The sequence below is a fragment of the Mugil cephalus genome, chromosome 9, assembly GCF_022458985.1.
Source record: "Mugil cephalus isolate CIBA_MC_2020 chromosome 9, CIBA_Mcephalus_1.1, whole genome shotgun sequence".
Classification (NCBI taxonomy): domain Eukaryota; kingdom Metazoa; phylum Chordata; class Actinopteri; order Mugiliformes; family Mugilidae; genus Mugil; species Mugil cephalus.
This window is the reverse complement of record NC_061778.1, coordinates 15,462,466-15,477,835: the sequence shown is the minus strand read 5'-3', so window position 1 is coordinate 15,477,835 and position 15,370 is coordinate 15,462,466. Positions and strand designations below refer to the sequence as shown.

Below are 15,370 nucleotides of genomic sequence, written 5' to 3'. Positions count from 1 at the left end.
TTCAGGCCAAGTAGGGATGCTCTACCTACTATATGTGTTCTATATTAAACTTGGCCTAGTGCAAATAAATTATTATCAGTCTGCATTCAAAGCTAAGCTATTCAAATAATACACAGGTTCAGATATTTTTGTTTTTATTTCTATTTTTTGTTCAAGTGACCTAGCAATCCACTTTGGCTTCGATAGTTGGCTGCTGGGAGCGAACTGCACTGCTTCTCTTCTGCTAATGTTGTAGTATGCGTCTGTAATTTTATGTGGAAACTGAAGAGGCTCTTGACCAATTGCCTTGGAACCTGACAGAGTCAGTGTGTAATATGCAGCCTCGTGATTGGCTCAGCAGCGATAGGGGGCTTAGATTGACAGGTGTGGTGTGGGTCTGGGTGAAACGACGCTGTTGAGGCGACTCCTGTATCGCCGAATGAGTGAAGTGTTGACTTAAAGATAACGTCTTCTGTCTCCGTTTACCCCTTTACCAAAATACGTTGGATTAATGTTAATGCGTATTTATTTTTTTTTTTTTGAATTTGTTGGGGAAATTTTTTTAAAAAAAATCCATAAAAATGTTTAATCAACCAAAAATTTTGCAACTCCCCCTGCAGTACCTCCGCAGATCCCTAGGGGTCATTGACCTCCTGTTGAAGACCCGTGCCTTAATTGATGTCACAGAGTGTTCGTCCATCTTTCAAAGGCTTATCTAGGTTTCCGAAGAAGTCTCTGTTGAGACAGACATTTTCCACTCCCCACAAGTATGTAGATACATATGACTAGTTGTAGTTGTTCTCATAAGTGAATAATTGAATTGTCTGTCAAATGAAACCACAAAGTATTTTCCTCATTTGTAATGCTGCTTTGTAAAATGAAAATCTTCAGCTTGAATTCTCTGGAAGTGTGATGGTTGCAGTCTTCTCGCAGATAATGAAAAAAGTCGGAAACCAGTGCCAGAAAATTTATTGGTAGCATAATACATTACATATGCACAAACACAGGTATAAAAAAAATAGACCCTGCTCGCTGTTGTCATGGTTATCTGTGAGTTTGTGCTGTTCTGTGCTCTGCTCAGTCCACCTGCACACATCGCACAGAAGGAGATTGCCCAATCAAGCCTGATAATTAGCGCCGTCCCCGGCTCTTCCTACCTTAATCGATTGTGTACGGGGGGGATTGGTCGAGTCTGGCTCGGTGCGAAGCGGAGCCGAGCGCTGTGAGCGTCTGCCCTGCCTGCTGTCTCTTATTATACACACCCAGGGGGAGGGCTGTGACACATAGACACACACGCCCACACGCGCACAGACGCACACTTTCCATCTCTCCCGTGGTCCGGGCGCACACACACCTCGACAGGCGCTCAGACCTTGCTTACATCATCCATGCAGCAGAGGCAGATCAGACACCCATGCTTACATGCTGAAGTGCTCTCCTCAGCCTTCCAGTTGGCCGCGTGTGTTTGCGCGTGTGTTGCGCCGCGAGACGGCCGAGCCTACCTGCCACAGAAGAGACGCGCGCAGAATTTCCCAGCAAAGCTTGAGGTTGCCTTCTTGCGGACTGAATAATTTAAAAGTACTGGCCGGCAGAAGAGGAGAAAAACATGACCGTTGCGTGTTGCGAGTAAAAAGGACGACCCCCTCGGCTGTGTCTGCTTGTACCTCGCAACCCTCAAACAGGCATGAAGAACGAGTTTGCGTGAGTAAACAAACAGATAGGGGGAGAGAAAAAAAAAGAAAGAAAGAAGGATAGAGAAAGCCACCCTTGCGCGTGTGTGTCTATGTGCCAGACTGAGTGTGCGTTCGGGCACGCGGGCTGTTCCGTATGCTGCAGATGGTTCGAACCCTAGCCCAGTTCAGCATCGCTCTGGAGGAAATGAATGAGAACGGAGAGAGCACGGGAGACGAAGGAGGAGGAGGTGGTGGAGGAGGAGGAGGAGGAGGAGGAGAGAGAGATGCAGGTGGAGGAGAAGAAGTGGCAGATAGAGATGCAGTGGATCAGTTCAGGAACAACAACAGCAATGGGAATTTGAATGGGAACGGACTTTGTGCTGGGAGCCCCAACGGAGAGGTAGAGCGCTGTTTGTCTTGTGTGTTCCAGTGAGATGTGAGAGTTCTTGTGTGCACCTTTGCTGCGTATTAATCAGCCTGCGTTTTACTCCATCCTACTTCCTGAATCCGCATTTTCGTCTAATTCTTCCCTACCCACTTTCCCTTCTCCCTTTGAGTTCCCAAAAGTCCTGACTCTTGTTTTCTTCCTTTGCTAGTTTCAACATGTTTCTCCAGCTCATTCCTTAGTCTTAATGTGTCTCATTGGTTAATGTCTCTTTCTTCAGATCTCCCTCTGTCTTTCCCTCATGCCTTTCCGTAATAGAATTAGACCTGAGTGAATCACACGATTAGCTTCAACACCTACTGTCAGAAACATTCGCACCGCTCTCTGTAGCCTCCCTGTCTGTCCAGCCTGCGTGAACACACGCTATCTCCTGTCCCCTTTTTTTTTTTGAGTCGATGTATTTGATTTGTCTGTAGCTACATTTTCTCGCGCATGTTTTTTTTTTTCTTCTTTTTTTCTTTTTTAAGCTCGGGTGGGAACAGAATCAACAAACACTCTTTGGATTGCATCCATGTGTGAACACACAAAGTGTAGACATAACACAGCAGCTGTAGTTGTGCTAATCTTAACACCCAGCCTGTTAATCCAAGCCGCGGATTGAAGTGCATTTGTATGTGTGGGTAACTCAAGCGAGTAATACGAGCATTAAATTTTCTCTTCCTCATAACTCGGGAAACACTCTGTAGGAAGGAGTTTCTGCTGCACAGTTCTACACAAAAATGCCACATAGCCGATAACTAGCCATTATTTTAATGCCATATATATGTGTGTGTGTATAGTACTTCTGTACTTATATTTTCTGATATTAGAGCATCAAGAAAACAAGCAAACATTCAAATTCATATCAAATCAAATGCCTAAAATCTTGGAATGTATAAGCAATGACACATCTTCTAATTTTATAATGGAGTGCTACATACTTATATAATCTGCAGAACCGTATTGTGGTGTCGCTTAAGAACACGGTAAAGCAGAGATGGGCCGAACACACGCTGCAGCGGGGAGTGTTTCGAGGTGTGAGACGAAGGCGAACGGCTACGCAGGGGAAGAGGTAGCATGAGGGCAGAGGCGAAGGGAAGGAAAGGGGTGGTGATGGAGGAGTTCAGCGGTGGATCGATAGCTTGTGAACGTGTGTCCGATACGAAGAGAAACCTATTGATGAGGATGGAGTAGGTCAGTCGGGAGCCTGCGAGCGACAATTGGGGTCGCAAACTTAGAGCGACGGTGATAAAGAAGGAGGCCGACGCGGACGGATGGAGGTTGCGATAGGTGATGAGGATATTTTGTCTTTTGGGATAAGAGGCGGCCTGTTGCTGCTTTCGCCAGGCTGTTGCCAGGGGATACAGTAGCCCAGGAAGGGTGGTGGGCGGGGGGGAGGGTTTGAAGGCAGCAGGGGGAGGGAGAGGTTTGAAGAGAGCAAGGAGATGAGGTGGTTTCTGTCGCTGGTGCTTTCAGTGGAATAACTTTAGCCCACACATCAGAGAGTTAGTTTTAGGTTTCCATCAACATTTTTTTTATACAAAAATGTTGTGCTGCACATTTGTAGGGTTTGGGGCAAATAATAATCGACTGTAATAATCCTCTTCAGTGTTCATCCGCCTCCAGCGAAAAGTGGCATTAAATGTCGACGGTTGAAGACGAATTAATTAGAAAGAGAGAAGAAATGTGAAGGATTAAGAATTTCAAATGTATCAAAGGAATAGTTCAGAATGTTAAAAGTAATGATTCTTGACTCGGTTTAAGGAATTTGACCTGTTTTATACACTGTACAGAAAAAAGAAAGACATTCGGTCCAGAATGTGCAAGACAAAAACAACCCGCTTTACCCACACGGCTCATGTTAAGTATGAACTTTCTGCTCGGCCTGTGCATGACCAGATTAGTTGCATCTATTAGCGTGGGACATTTATTTTTAGGTGGTCGGCCACTGGACGGTGCCGGGCTGTTGGTGAGCGTTGTTGGCCGTAGCTTCGGTGGCTCGGCAGCGTATTCTACATGTCGTCTCTGTGACAGAACTTATCAGTGAGTGGGATCACTCTGATTGGTTGTCCAGCTTAGAGCAGGCGTCTCCCTTTCAGGCCAAGAACCCCAAACCGATGGAGAGATTAAGCAGGGACCCCCTACCTACTGTATGTGTTCTATATTAAACTCGGCCTGGTGCTGTTAGTGAATATACATTATTATCATAATTTTTCATCCAGTATTAAGCTATTCAAATAATACACAGGTTCACATTTTGTTTTCCAAACCGAGTAACTCCATAAACATAAACACAGAGCACTGATAGCTTGCTGGTATTACTCCTGGATGTCACCTGGGGACTGAATAGGCTCTCAGCCAATTGCACGGAACCCGTCATAGTCAGCGTGTAATATGCAGCCTCGTGATTGGCTCAGCAGTGATACGGGCGGGGCCTAATGTCTACAGGAAGGAAGCTTAGATTGACAGGTCTGGGCTGGTGCTGTAAAGATGGCTCCTGTGTTTGTGAGTGAGGTACTGCCTAAAACGGAAGGGCACATACAGATGTTCTCCTGGTTTTACATCTGTATCTCATCTCATCAAGTATCTGTGGGACCATAGGACCCAAAGGCCCCCCACTAACAACGTCCACAGGACGCCCTCAGAAGGCCCGCGTCCACTCTCTGATGAGTCACAAGGCACAAGAGAGACCTGCACAATATTGTCATTTGACATTAAAGCTGGTCATAACGTTATGCGTGATCGGTGTGTTGTTCTGTAATTTTTCTGCAAAGACCCACGTAAACGGGGAGCGGTGCGTGATCATTCGCGAGACGGTTGCAGCCTTCGCAGCTGCGTCCTACATTGGCACGTGCGAGCGTTTTTTTTTTTTTTTTTCTTGGCGGATAAAAGAGGTCACAGAGGGAGGAGGTGACCTTACAAATTTTTGATGGCATAAAATTGAACTCGGCTGCAGCGGGAAAAAAAAAAATAATTGGGACACTCCGCGGCATTGTTGGCAAAATACCACGTTTAGATAGTAAATTATCCATAAGAATGATCCGGAAGTGGGTGCGTGAAGCGTGACAGCGTGTTTCTGATTTAGCGCCACTCAAATGTCAAAGCTTTGTTAAACTGCCACGAGCAAAATTAGAGGGGCGTTTTTTTTACCGTTTTAGCGTAAAATAAATAAAACCAATTTAACAGAAAGGGGTGAAAAAGGAATATGTGACTATGTTTTGTCTAGTCTGGACCTTTCTAACGGTAACAGCGTCAGCACAACGTGACGGCAAGCGGAACAACATAAACTCATAAATATAGCCGAACAATGTCGCGCCTCTTTGATGCTTGACTGCAGCTGTGAGACCCATTAGGACACGATGCACTCGCAACACGCACACTCTTGTACTGGCAAACAAACTTAACGTCTGAGACGCCGATTGCGCGCGACGGAGGGAGACAAAGAATCCGACGTTTAACATAATGTGGGTTATTTGTGGATTCCATCTCGAAAGGAAAGCCTCGCCTCATTGAACAGATCGTCTCTTTTGGGGTGATTAAATTACAAAAAAACAAAATGAAAAAAAACACCCTCTGTGAAGCCACATCATTCCTAGGACCTGAAATCAAAGTTATCGGCTTACAAATAATTAGAAGTGATGATCTGAAGATTATGGAGAGTGGGCGACTCACGGAGGACGTTCAGTTTAGGAGATGCTAGGAATGACTCATCTTATTCTTTTTAAAAAAATAAAAAAAATCTTTAAATAAGATATTTAAGCTGCACCTTGTAATCCAAAATGAACCGAGACCTAATTTACACAAGCAGGATTCATACCAGTAGGAGTGTGTGTGTATGTGCGTGTGTGTGTTTGTGTAGGACGCTGCAGCTCAGGAGAAATAAATTATAGAAGCTGTAACCAAACCGATTTTTACATGTTCCTGTTTCTTCATCCAGTGCAAACGAGGACAACTATAAAAGATGATTTACAATTTGGTGCGCAGCTACAGTATATCAGGACTGCATGAAACCGCCGTCTCAAGAGTATATTTAAATAGCGTTTATAAATAAAATGCACCTCTCGGACCTTAGTGAGATAACGGCATCAGAGCATCACAGTGTCTGGTCACTGATCCACTGATTAACCTTCACAGACTTATGTTCACACGGACAACAGCGGTCCAGTAATTACCAGAATAATGGCACAATTATAACAAAAATACCTCATGTTACCACCTCAGCTGGAACAGACTGGCCAGATTTGAAAGAAGTTTTAATCTGTATTGGAGGGGCGGTGTAAACCTTTGATAACTGGTTCAATAGGAGAATATTAGCACCTTAACAATAACATAAACACTTTATCTGGTTATTACTCTTTATGTGCAATACAGACTTTCTTTCTTCACTAGCAAACAAACACGTGTCCTTCTTGGTCAATAAATACATAATAAAAAATAATAAAAAATCAACCATTTGTGGATGCTGCTGTTAAACCAAAGCTCCTTTCAGTCCGATGCTGCATTGTTAATCTCGGACATGCTTCCGTGACGGGTATTTGTTAGTTGCCGCTGTACTTGATGAATTCACAAATGGGTTCAGGTGTTCAGATGTTTTTTTTTTCTTTCTTTCTTCTTTTGCATATTCATGTTGTCACTGGTGGTAAACAACCGGAGGCCGTGAGCTGTGTGCGTGTGTGTTGTGGCTGAAGCTTAAATGCCACTTTGTGCAGTCGGGTGGCTACGAGAGTTCTGGGGTCCAGCTGGGAGTTTACACAACAGCTGCTATAGCATCAACAGAACAGGATGCATTGCAGTGTACACTGATCAGGCATAACATTATGACCTTATAGTGTGTAGGTCTTCCTTGTTACTCCAAAACTCGTGACTTATGTGGTCTATGCGGGCACTGCATATCTAAGGAACATTCATGTGTTATTTACTTCTCCAGTCGGTGGTCATAATGTTGTGGCTGATCACTGTATATGTCGTTCTCTCTACTTTGATGTTTTTTGGAGAGCACGGCCTAACGACCTTCACTGATTTCAGACTAAAGCTGTTCCTCTGGGCTCAAACGTCTTCCATGGATTAATTAATTGCATTAAATTAATCGCATTTATACCCACTCTAAAGGCAACTGCAGCCTCATGCACATCTAGTGTGTGACATTACTGTGTCTGTTTACAACTATTTAGCTTCACGCAAATCAATGATTATTCACTGTAAGCGGACTGAGATCTCTTTCCTGCAAGACATGGATCATATGAGCAGGTTCTTCGTCTATCTATTGAAACCTAAGTCACATCCAGCCTCGTTTCATTCTTTGGGGCTTGGTAACTCGGAAATTAAAAACTAAATAACGCTAAATAGCGTCGGTTTGCGTGTTCCAAGAATGAAACTAAATCCTTTTATGGAATTGCCAAGCGCGCAGTCATACTGAACTGTTAAGACAGAATAAACTCTTTTTCTATATCCACCCTCTGCCTCATGAGCCGTATTCTAAACATGACTCACCCTGTGTCTTCCCTCGATAGGAGCCTGTCGCAGTTAGGATCAGCTGTATCATTTTGTTGACTCTTGTGTTAAAAGTTTAAAAACTGTCTGGACTCAAGAGGGCCTTTGCCTCCAGCCCTGTAGTACTGGGGACAGACCGGCCTGTCCTGTGACCATTCAGCCTCTCAGCTGGGGTTGCCATGGTTACCCGGCTAGCAAAATGAAACTGGCATTCCTAACATTATTTCGCCATGTTCTGATGTGTGTATGTGTAATCTAATAAAGACGCCCGGGACCGAACAGAGGAGCATTCCTGACTTCAGGGAAGTTCCCTTCTTCTTTTACCTCTTTGTCGCACACAAACGCGTGTTATTCCCTGTCCTCTCGTTGTTGTCGGGCCATTTGCTCGGCATTAGCAACTCAACAGCTCTCATTAGACTGCAGGCAATTCTACGGTGGCACGTGGGAGTCCATGTGTATGTTTATCTGTGCTTCAGAGCGCAGGGAACCGGCCTCGGATGTTAGCAGACAGGAGATAAAGAGAGAGAGAGAGAAGGGATCTGCATTTGTTAATTTCATCACTGTAAATGAGATTTAATTTGTTTGTTTGTACGCGGCCTCGTGTCTGGAAATCCTAATGGAAGCAGCATCTATCTCTGTAGCTGCAGCTCTCAGGGAAAATCCAGCTTCTCCTCTTTCTATCTTTTTTTTTTTTTTTTTTTTTTTTTTTTTTTTTAAATGTTCCGGATGTTATTTCTGCAGCTGCGATGAAAAATGGAAATTTTTCATCTGTGGCCAGACTTCAGAGCCGGAGGCATTCAGCCTTTTAATATCGATTAACTGCAGTAGCATGACGGCACATTTGCAGGTGTTTAGACTGCAACTCGTCCGAGTCCCTGAAGACGACTTAATTTCCGAATAATGGTGTCAAGTTATCGCTTCCACCTGATGTTTATGTTTTTTGTTTTTGTTTTTGTTTTTTCTTCTGCAGTAGATGCCTTAATTGCTAAGAGGCCAGAACAAGATCAACTTGAAAATAAGGGACAACTACATAAACGACCAATCCCTGTTGAGGAGCACAGTTTATTGTCAGAGAAAACGTTAACCAATAAATAGGCCGAAAGTTGATCACATTACAACATGTATAATGACATTATTGCTTAATGAGGCAGAAATGCATTGAAATTCATGGAGGATTTAATACAGAGATAAATATATTAAAAGTGCCTGTACAAATACATTTATTTGGATTAGTTAAAATAAAAACAAAGGACAAGATTTAAATATGTTATCAGATTTATGGAAAGTTAAATAAATATGGAAGCAAATAAAAATAAAAAATATTGTTTACAGTTGCATTTTATTAATGAATGAACGCCTACAAATTTTTATTGAGTCATGTTTATTTATTGATTTTTGTGGCACTTCTGGTCCTCCATACTTATCGGAAAAAAATAATTAAATATATATATTTGTATTTTCTTTCTCAGTTAACAGCGAGCAGTTTATAGCTGACACCCCAGGCTCCGGAAAAGTTTATCGTTGCATCAAATACACAATATGACTGTACAAAAAAAGTGGAGCCAAATGATAAATGATAAAAAACAAGATGAACAATATGTGTCGAATTGATTTATTTCTTCTAAAGTAAAGATCTTTGGGAGTTGCAACAGAATTTGTTATTACTTCAAAAGAGGAATGTTGCCGACTCAGCAGCTTGGCAGCAGGGCCTGTGCATATAATAGCAGGGCACTGAACCACAAAGTGTTCTGAATAGGTCCGTACTTAAAGGGTAATTAGTGCATATAAATGAATAATAACTCTGTTTTTGTGTGCTTCCCTCTTTGGCCTTGTTTAGTCCTGTAGTCATTCCCTCAGCTCCATTGTGTTCGCGTGTCACGGGTGAGTACACTTGGACAGAATCCTGTGAGGGAGCCACTACCGATTTAAATCACCGGTGGCACAATTTTCACTACCAAACAAAAACAAAAAAGAAAAGAAAATTAATATATTATTTAAAAGGCGCTCTCTCACACACACACAGCCTTTTCTCTATCCGCACACTACCTTTTAGCCTACAGTGGCGCCCCGCAGTGCCCCTGGGATCTCCTTAGATGCCAAACGCTAAACATGGCCTTTGTGGGAAGTTATTGTTAAAGTTATTTATAGGGCACAGCGGTGCTGGCGGGGTGAAGCAGTGGAAGAAGCTGTGTATGTGCATCATAGGGTTTTGCCTGTGGCTGCGTCTGATATTTATAAGTCATGCCTGGTACAGGAATATTTTGGAAGTGTCCCCCGAGACCCATGAGAGACTACGTCTGACTTATATGCCTCACACTTCCTTCCCTTGTTATTCTCCCTTGAAAACGCCTTCGATGAAATGCCTGCACCTAAACGCAACCTTCACCCTAAAACCAAGTCTTTCCAGGTTTTCAAAACACATGCCCGCACAACGTTAGTTATTCCCCAAAACACACAGACACACACCTGACATGTCGCATCACAATGCACAGCCACAACATTAAGACCACTGACAGGAGAAGTGAAACTCTGATTTGAGCATCGTCTTTCCTCTGTGTCATTGATTTTTATCCATCTCATTGAGCTACATACGCCTCCTTACCGAAGAACATTGTGACGTCCTTTATATTTGAGTGTCGCACGACTGATCTTGGAAAGGAGACACGCGGGGGCAGAAACTGGAGTATTAAAATGTCAGAGAGGCAAAAGGTTCATCTTTTAAGTGCAAAACAACTGCACACTGTTTTTCACTTTTTTTGTGCGCATCAGTAATGGAAGAAATTAACATTTAAATTGAAGTTTCGGTAATATCGCCTGCTCACGACGCTCTGTTCCACGCTCACGTAATTGTTTACAGGAGAGAGGGCCGGGGAGCCTTCTGCTTAAATGTCAGCGGCATTAAAAGATATTTCAATCCGCAGTCAAAATATTGGTGCTAGGACAAACAGAGAGCGCGCTCGGCTCTTTTGTTCTCACGTTGTTGAACAGTTCCTGCACTAATGTTTTTACATGGTTCTGGTTTCTTCAGATTTTTGAAACAGTAGCTGGGTTTAACATGGAGCCAGATATTCTGATTACAATCGAAGCCCAAACCAAGTGAAAATCAAAAATTCATTGAATCTGGGATAGACTGAAGCGTGGAACAAATTCGGGCCGCTACTGTAAGGTTAACACAATAACAAAAGTGGATATGACCGCACAAACTTTCCGAAACAAGTCGCCGCTTTAATAATAGAGACTACTGCTGATTAGACGAGACATCAGTCACATGATGTTTCCATCAATCTGCGCGTGTCACTCGTCTGTAAAATGGCCACTCCGATTAAAAGTAGTCGTGCACGTGAGCAGAATGGATCAGCAGTTGAAACCATTAATCTGAATTAGAAAAAAAGTGTCCATGTAAACCTGGCTATTGTAGAAAACAAATATTTGGATGAAGTTTGTGCCGTTTTTGTCTCCCGACTGTGAAGAAGTTCCACATTAAATATGGAAAAACTTCTTGCTACTATTTATTTTTATTTTTTTAGCCTTATTGGATAGGTGTTCTTTCTGGGAAGGAAACATGAGGAGAGAATGAATTACATGTTTTTTATTTAAAGCGTTGTATGAGATTGTGTAAATTTTCACTCAAGAATCTGACATTTTATCCTGTTTCTTAAATCAGACTGAGCATCATTAGAGCACCGTTCTCACACGAGGAGAACGCGTTTTTTTTAGGCGATATTTTGAACACGCGGCGTCATGCGTCAGCTTGAAATGTGTTGCATGCACCTGGGCGTGTTTTTGTGTTATACCCCCCAACGTGTGTGTCATGCAAATATGTCTCTACTAAGCGGTTGTCACATAAAGCAGTGTTAAGTGTGCGTAAGAAATGCAATGATTGACCTTCTTCTTCCTCTCCTCCCTCTTCCCTCCTCCTCCTCCTCCTCCTCCTTTGTCGTCTCTACAGGACATGAGGAAACATGTGATGATGACCCTCCTGGACACAGAGCAGTCATATGTGGAGTCCCTACGCACTCTCATTCAGGTAACACTCACGTAATCGCACAGTCACACGGCTGCCGCGCCAACTGCGTAGATGTTCTGTGCTGTGCATCCCGGCTCGTGTACATGAGCGGTGTTCACTGGCACATACACGTCTGTGACACGCGAAAGCAAACACTCTACTCAACACAAGCGACCGTTTTGAAGCCACCGACTGCTTAAGCAGAGGCCTTGAATAACAAATGTATGTGACAAAGGTGTTATGTAATCCACTTACTGTCATTCGTCCTGTCAGCCTAATCTGCTCTCCCCGTCACATCTCACTGTCATCAGCACTATCTGCCCACACACACACACACACACACACACACACACACACACACACATACATGCTCTTCTATGTCCTACACATATCTCTCCTCTAATAGCTAACTAACCCTTGCCCCACATATCAGCCACCTCCACCGTTCTCCGTCTCTCCAATGTACCATATGCATCACTTTTGCTACCTGAGGTCGCCTTGTTGTCATTGTTCGCTGTGTGTGGGCGAACGGCATGCGTTTGCGTTTTTATACAAAAATGTGTTTAATGCGCGTGCGCGCGCGCCACCACAATGACTTCCATTCTGCCTGTGCACGTATTTCTTGGGCGTGTGTGCGGCCGCAAAGTTGAATAATGCCGTGCTGCGTTCCCATGACGACACGGGGGAAAGTAAGTGTTACCACGGTGACTGCTGTGAGAGTGCAGATCCTTCAGGAGGGTGTCAGATGTGGTTCATGTGCAGCCGCTCTACTGCGGCTCTGTCCCAAGTTGAAATCCATCCCTTCACAGTTTATTTTTTTCTGGGGCTTTCGGGGGGAAGGTTTCGGTGAATAATGTGTTCAGCTTTCCTGATGTGACTTAGTCAGCTGAGGTTCGACCAGATAGCTCCCTGACATAAATAATTACTGTGAGCTTTAGTGACAGCTTCACTGAAATGTATGAAATTACTTGGATACACCAATCTGATGTGTATGAACTACAGTTGAGAAGGCCGACTGTGACGTTGCTCTTGAACAAACCAGCAAAACGGCGGGAAAATCTCTTTATACCAGTAGATGGTGAAACCAAAAGAGTTATGGGCAGTTAAGGCATTATGGCTGTAGTCGCAGCCCCCTTTCTGGTTGACCTATGACATCATATAATAAACAACTGGAGTTGTTCATGCGGCAGACCGGCATTTCAGATAACAACCAGATGGATAATATTACAGCTTTTTAATCTTGCACATAATGTGTGCGCTAATCATGATGCAGATAAGATGCGCACTATCCCTCAGGTGGTTCTTCTACCGGCTCTATTGACCTTCTTCTTCTTCTATGCGGCCGGCTTTCTTGGATGTTTTTGTTCCGGGGTCATACGTCAGCACAGCGGTTGTGGAGCATGCGCCCACGTGTTGTCTAGCTAAAGCCCAGTTAAGCATAAACATGCCGGGGAAAATTGATTTCCAGTCGCATTATCTGGGTGTCTTAATCAGATAAGGAGAACTTAGTTAGTTTTAGTCGGTGTAACCTGTTTACACGCACTTAAGTTGTCCGGTTAAAGTTGGATTAAGGGAATAATGTGTATTTTTTCACATGCATGTAAACATACTGACTGACTCATCAGAACGTAGATCTTGTAAGACATGGTATGTTCAAAACAGGCAGAGAATGTAGGAGGAAAACAAATGTAATGTGTGCACCAGAGACACATAAATTTTGGTTGCATCAAGTTAAATATTGATTAACGTCAGATGTGAGCTTTGTTTGGATCTACGTGACATCTCAGTGATTCATAGATAGATTGATGCTACTGGAATCAGTATCTGATTCACAAGGACCTACACAGCTATTACTCATTCTCCAGTTTCTCTCTTCCCTGACCTGTCACTGTCTGGAAAATAACAACTGTTGATTTGCAAGTAATCACCAATGCATGTGCAAAGTGAATGCAAGGTGATAGCAACTGCACAACTTGTCATACAATCTGCCTGTGTGTACTTGAAGTCCCACCTCAGCATTTCTCTGTGAGGTAACGTTAGCGTTTCCAGGCAGTAACTGAGATCTTGCATAACACATTCCCAAGGACAGATAGTGGACGGAAATATCCGCTTCATTAAAATTCTCTCAAATCCCTTTTTTTTCCCCAAATTTCTTCAGTGCAAACGTTTTCATCGGCAGATTGAATTAGTCATAAACGTGTCAGCCTCGCACAGCTAAGAGGACGTTACAGCTTCAGGGTCACATCTGTCCAAGTCCATCTCGGAGTAAATTGAATTTCAAAGTTTAATGGATCACAGTTTGTGTGTCTCAAATCGTGGAGAGTGTGGCTGAGTTAAGCTTGCCAGGACTCTGCTGACAACCAATATCATCAAACGGCAGATGTGGCGGAGGAAAGAAATGAAGCTAAAAAGGCACGGGGAGGAAATTATTAAATGTAATTTGTTTGTCGCTCCGTTGACGTGACGTCTTTGTTGTCCTTCTCGCCGTATTTTTCAGGCTGAAATTATCAGCAGCCGACCTGCAAAATGTGTCTTCGTGTTGGCCTAACTGCAAACTTGGGGGTTTTCTGGGATCCTCACAGACATTTTGTGCCTTTATTGGATATTCGGGCTGTAATGGTAGAAAGGCCGCAGGCTGGAATCGAAGAGGTGCCTCTGCACTGAGGACTGTAGTCTGTGTAGTTTATTCTGCTACAAATGCATAGCACAACAGTTAGCAAAACTGGGCCATGTACTGGTTTTAATCAAGCCCAGCAGTTGAAATAACTATGGAATGAAGCGTGAACGCTCCCAAGTTCTTGATTTTTCTGCATTGTCTGAATTTAGCCACTATCCATCATTTAACTGAAGCTAATGTGGATAAAATACTCTACAAGTTGTATGCAATTTAATACTGCTACTACTATGTATTATATTAATTTAGAGATTAAGACAAAATTTGAATAAGCACAACCAAATAACATCTGTTCAAAAAACTATTTCCCAGGAATAATCATGGCTGAACGTGTAACAGTAGCCCAACATACTGATACGGTATGTGAGACATTGTATAATGAACCTTAGGGAATGAAAATGTTTGTTGACCCAAAAAGGGGAAAATTACTTTACAATGTCACGGATAAAAAGCAGAGGCGGATAACAAGCACAGCAATCATCTGTGTTTTAAGAACAGAGAAAAACTAGAATTATCTTGCTGCTGTTTGCCTCCGCTGACGAGTCAGGGTGCAGGTTACTTCAGTGTTTGTTTCTGAGTCAGAAAACTTGATTCATCCCGCAGGGGGCAATTCTGTTTAGACTCGTATGACATGTATACTGAGAAGTGTTTTTCCAGAACATGATGACAGTGAATCTGACCTTTGAATTTTTACATGTTAAAATATCATCAGTTCATAATTTATGCGTCTTTTAGTCCAAGTGAGCGTTCAAGAAATTCAGTGTTCAACAACACCTGCCTTAATCTGACACACGCATGTTACACTGACATAAAGTTGGTACTTGACAAACATCATCATATAATTGTTTGATAGAAAAATACTTTGTAAAGTCACAGCAGCTTTCATCCATCCTTGAAATGTGAAAGAACTTGTCCTCCTGAGATGTTGATGTCAGAAAATGGGACAGTTGTGGAGGTGTGGAAATCCCATTTTTTCATATTTTTAACAGGAGAATAATCACATCTTATATCCAGTTTCATTTAAACCAACAATGCTTGGCCTTTTCAGTGGTGGAGAAGAAAGGAGCTAGACCTACTTCAGTGAGCAGTTTATTCGATACGCCTTCAACGTCCTAAAACATGAA

The 15,370-nt window shown here is 43.0% G+C and overlaps 1 protein-coding gene across 1 annotated transcript in view; it reads left to right on the top strand.

Annotated features, from left to right (window-relative positions):
* Positions 1–15,370, top strand: part of LOC125013057 (rho guanine nucleotide exchange factor 17-like) — a 66,631-nt gene that overhangs the window by 35,002 nt on the left and 16,259 nt on the right. Inside the window, 1 exon segment of the mRNA XM_047593348.1 lies at positions 11,516–11,593. Coding sequence (XP_047449304.1) covers positions 11,516–11,593 — 78 coding nt within the window.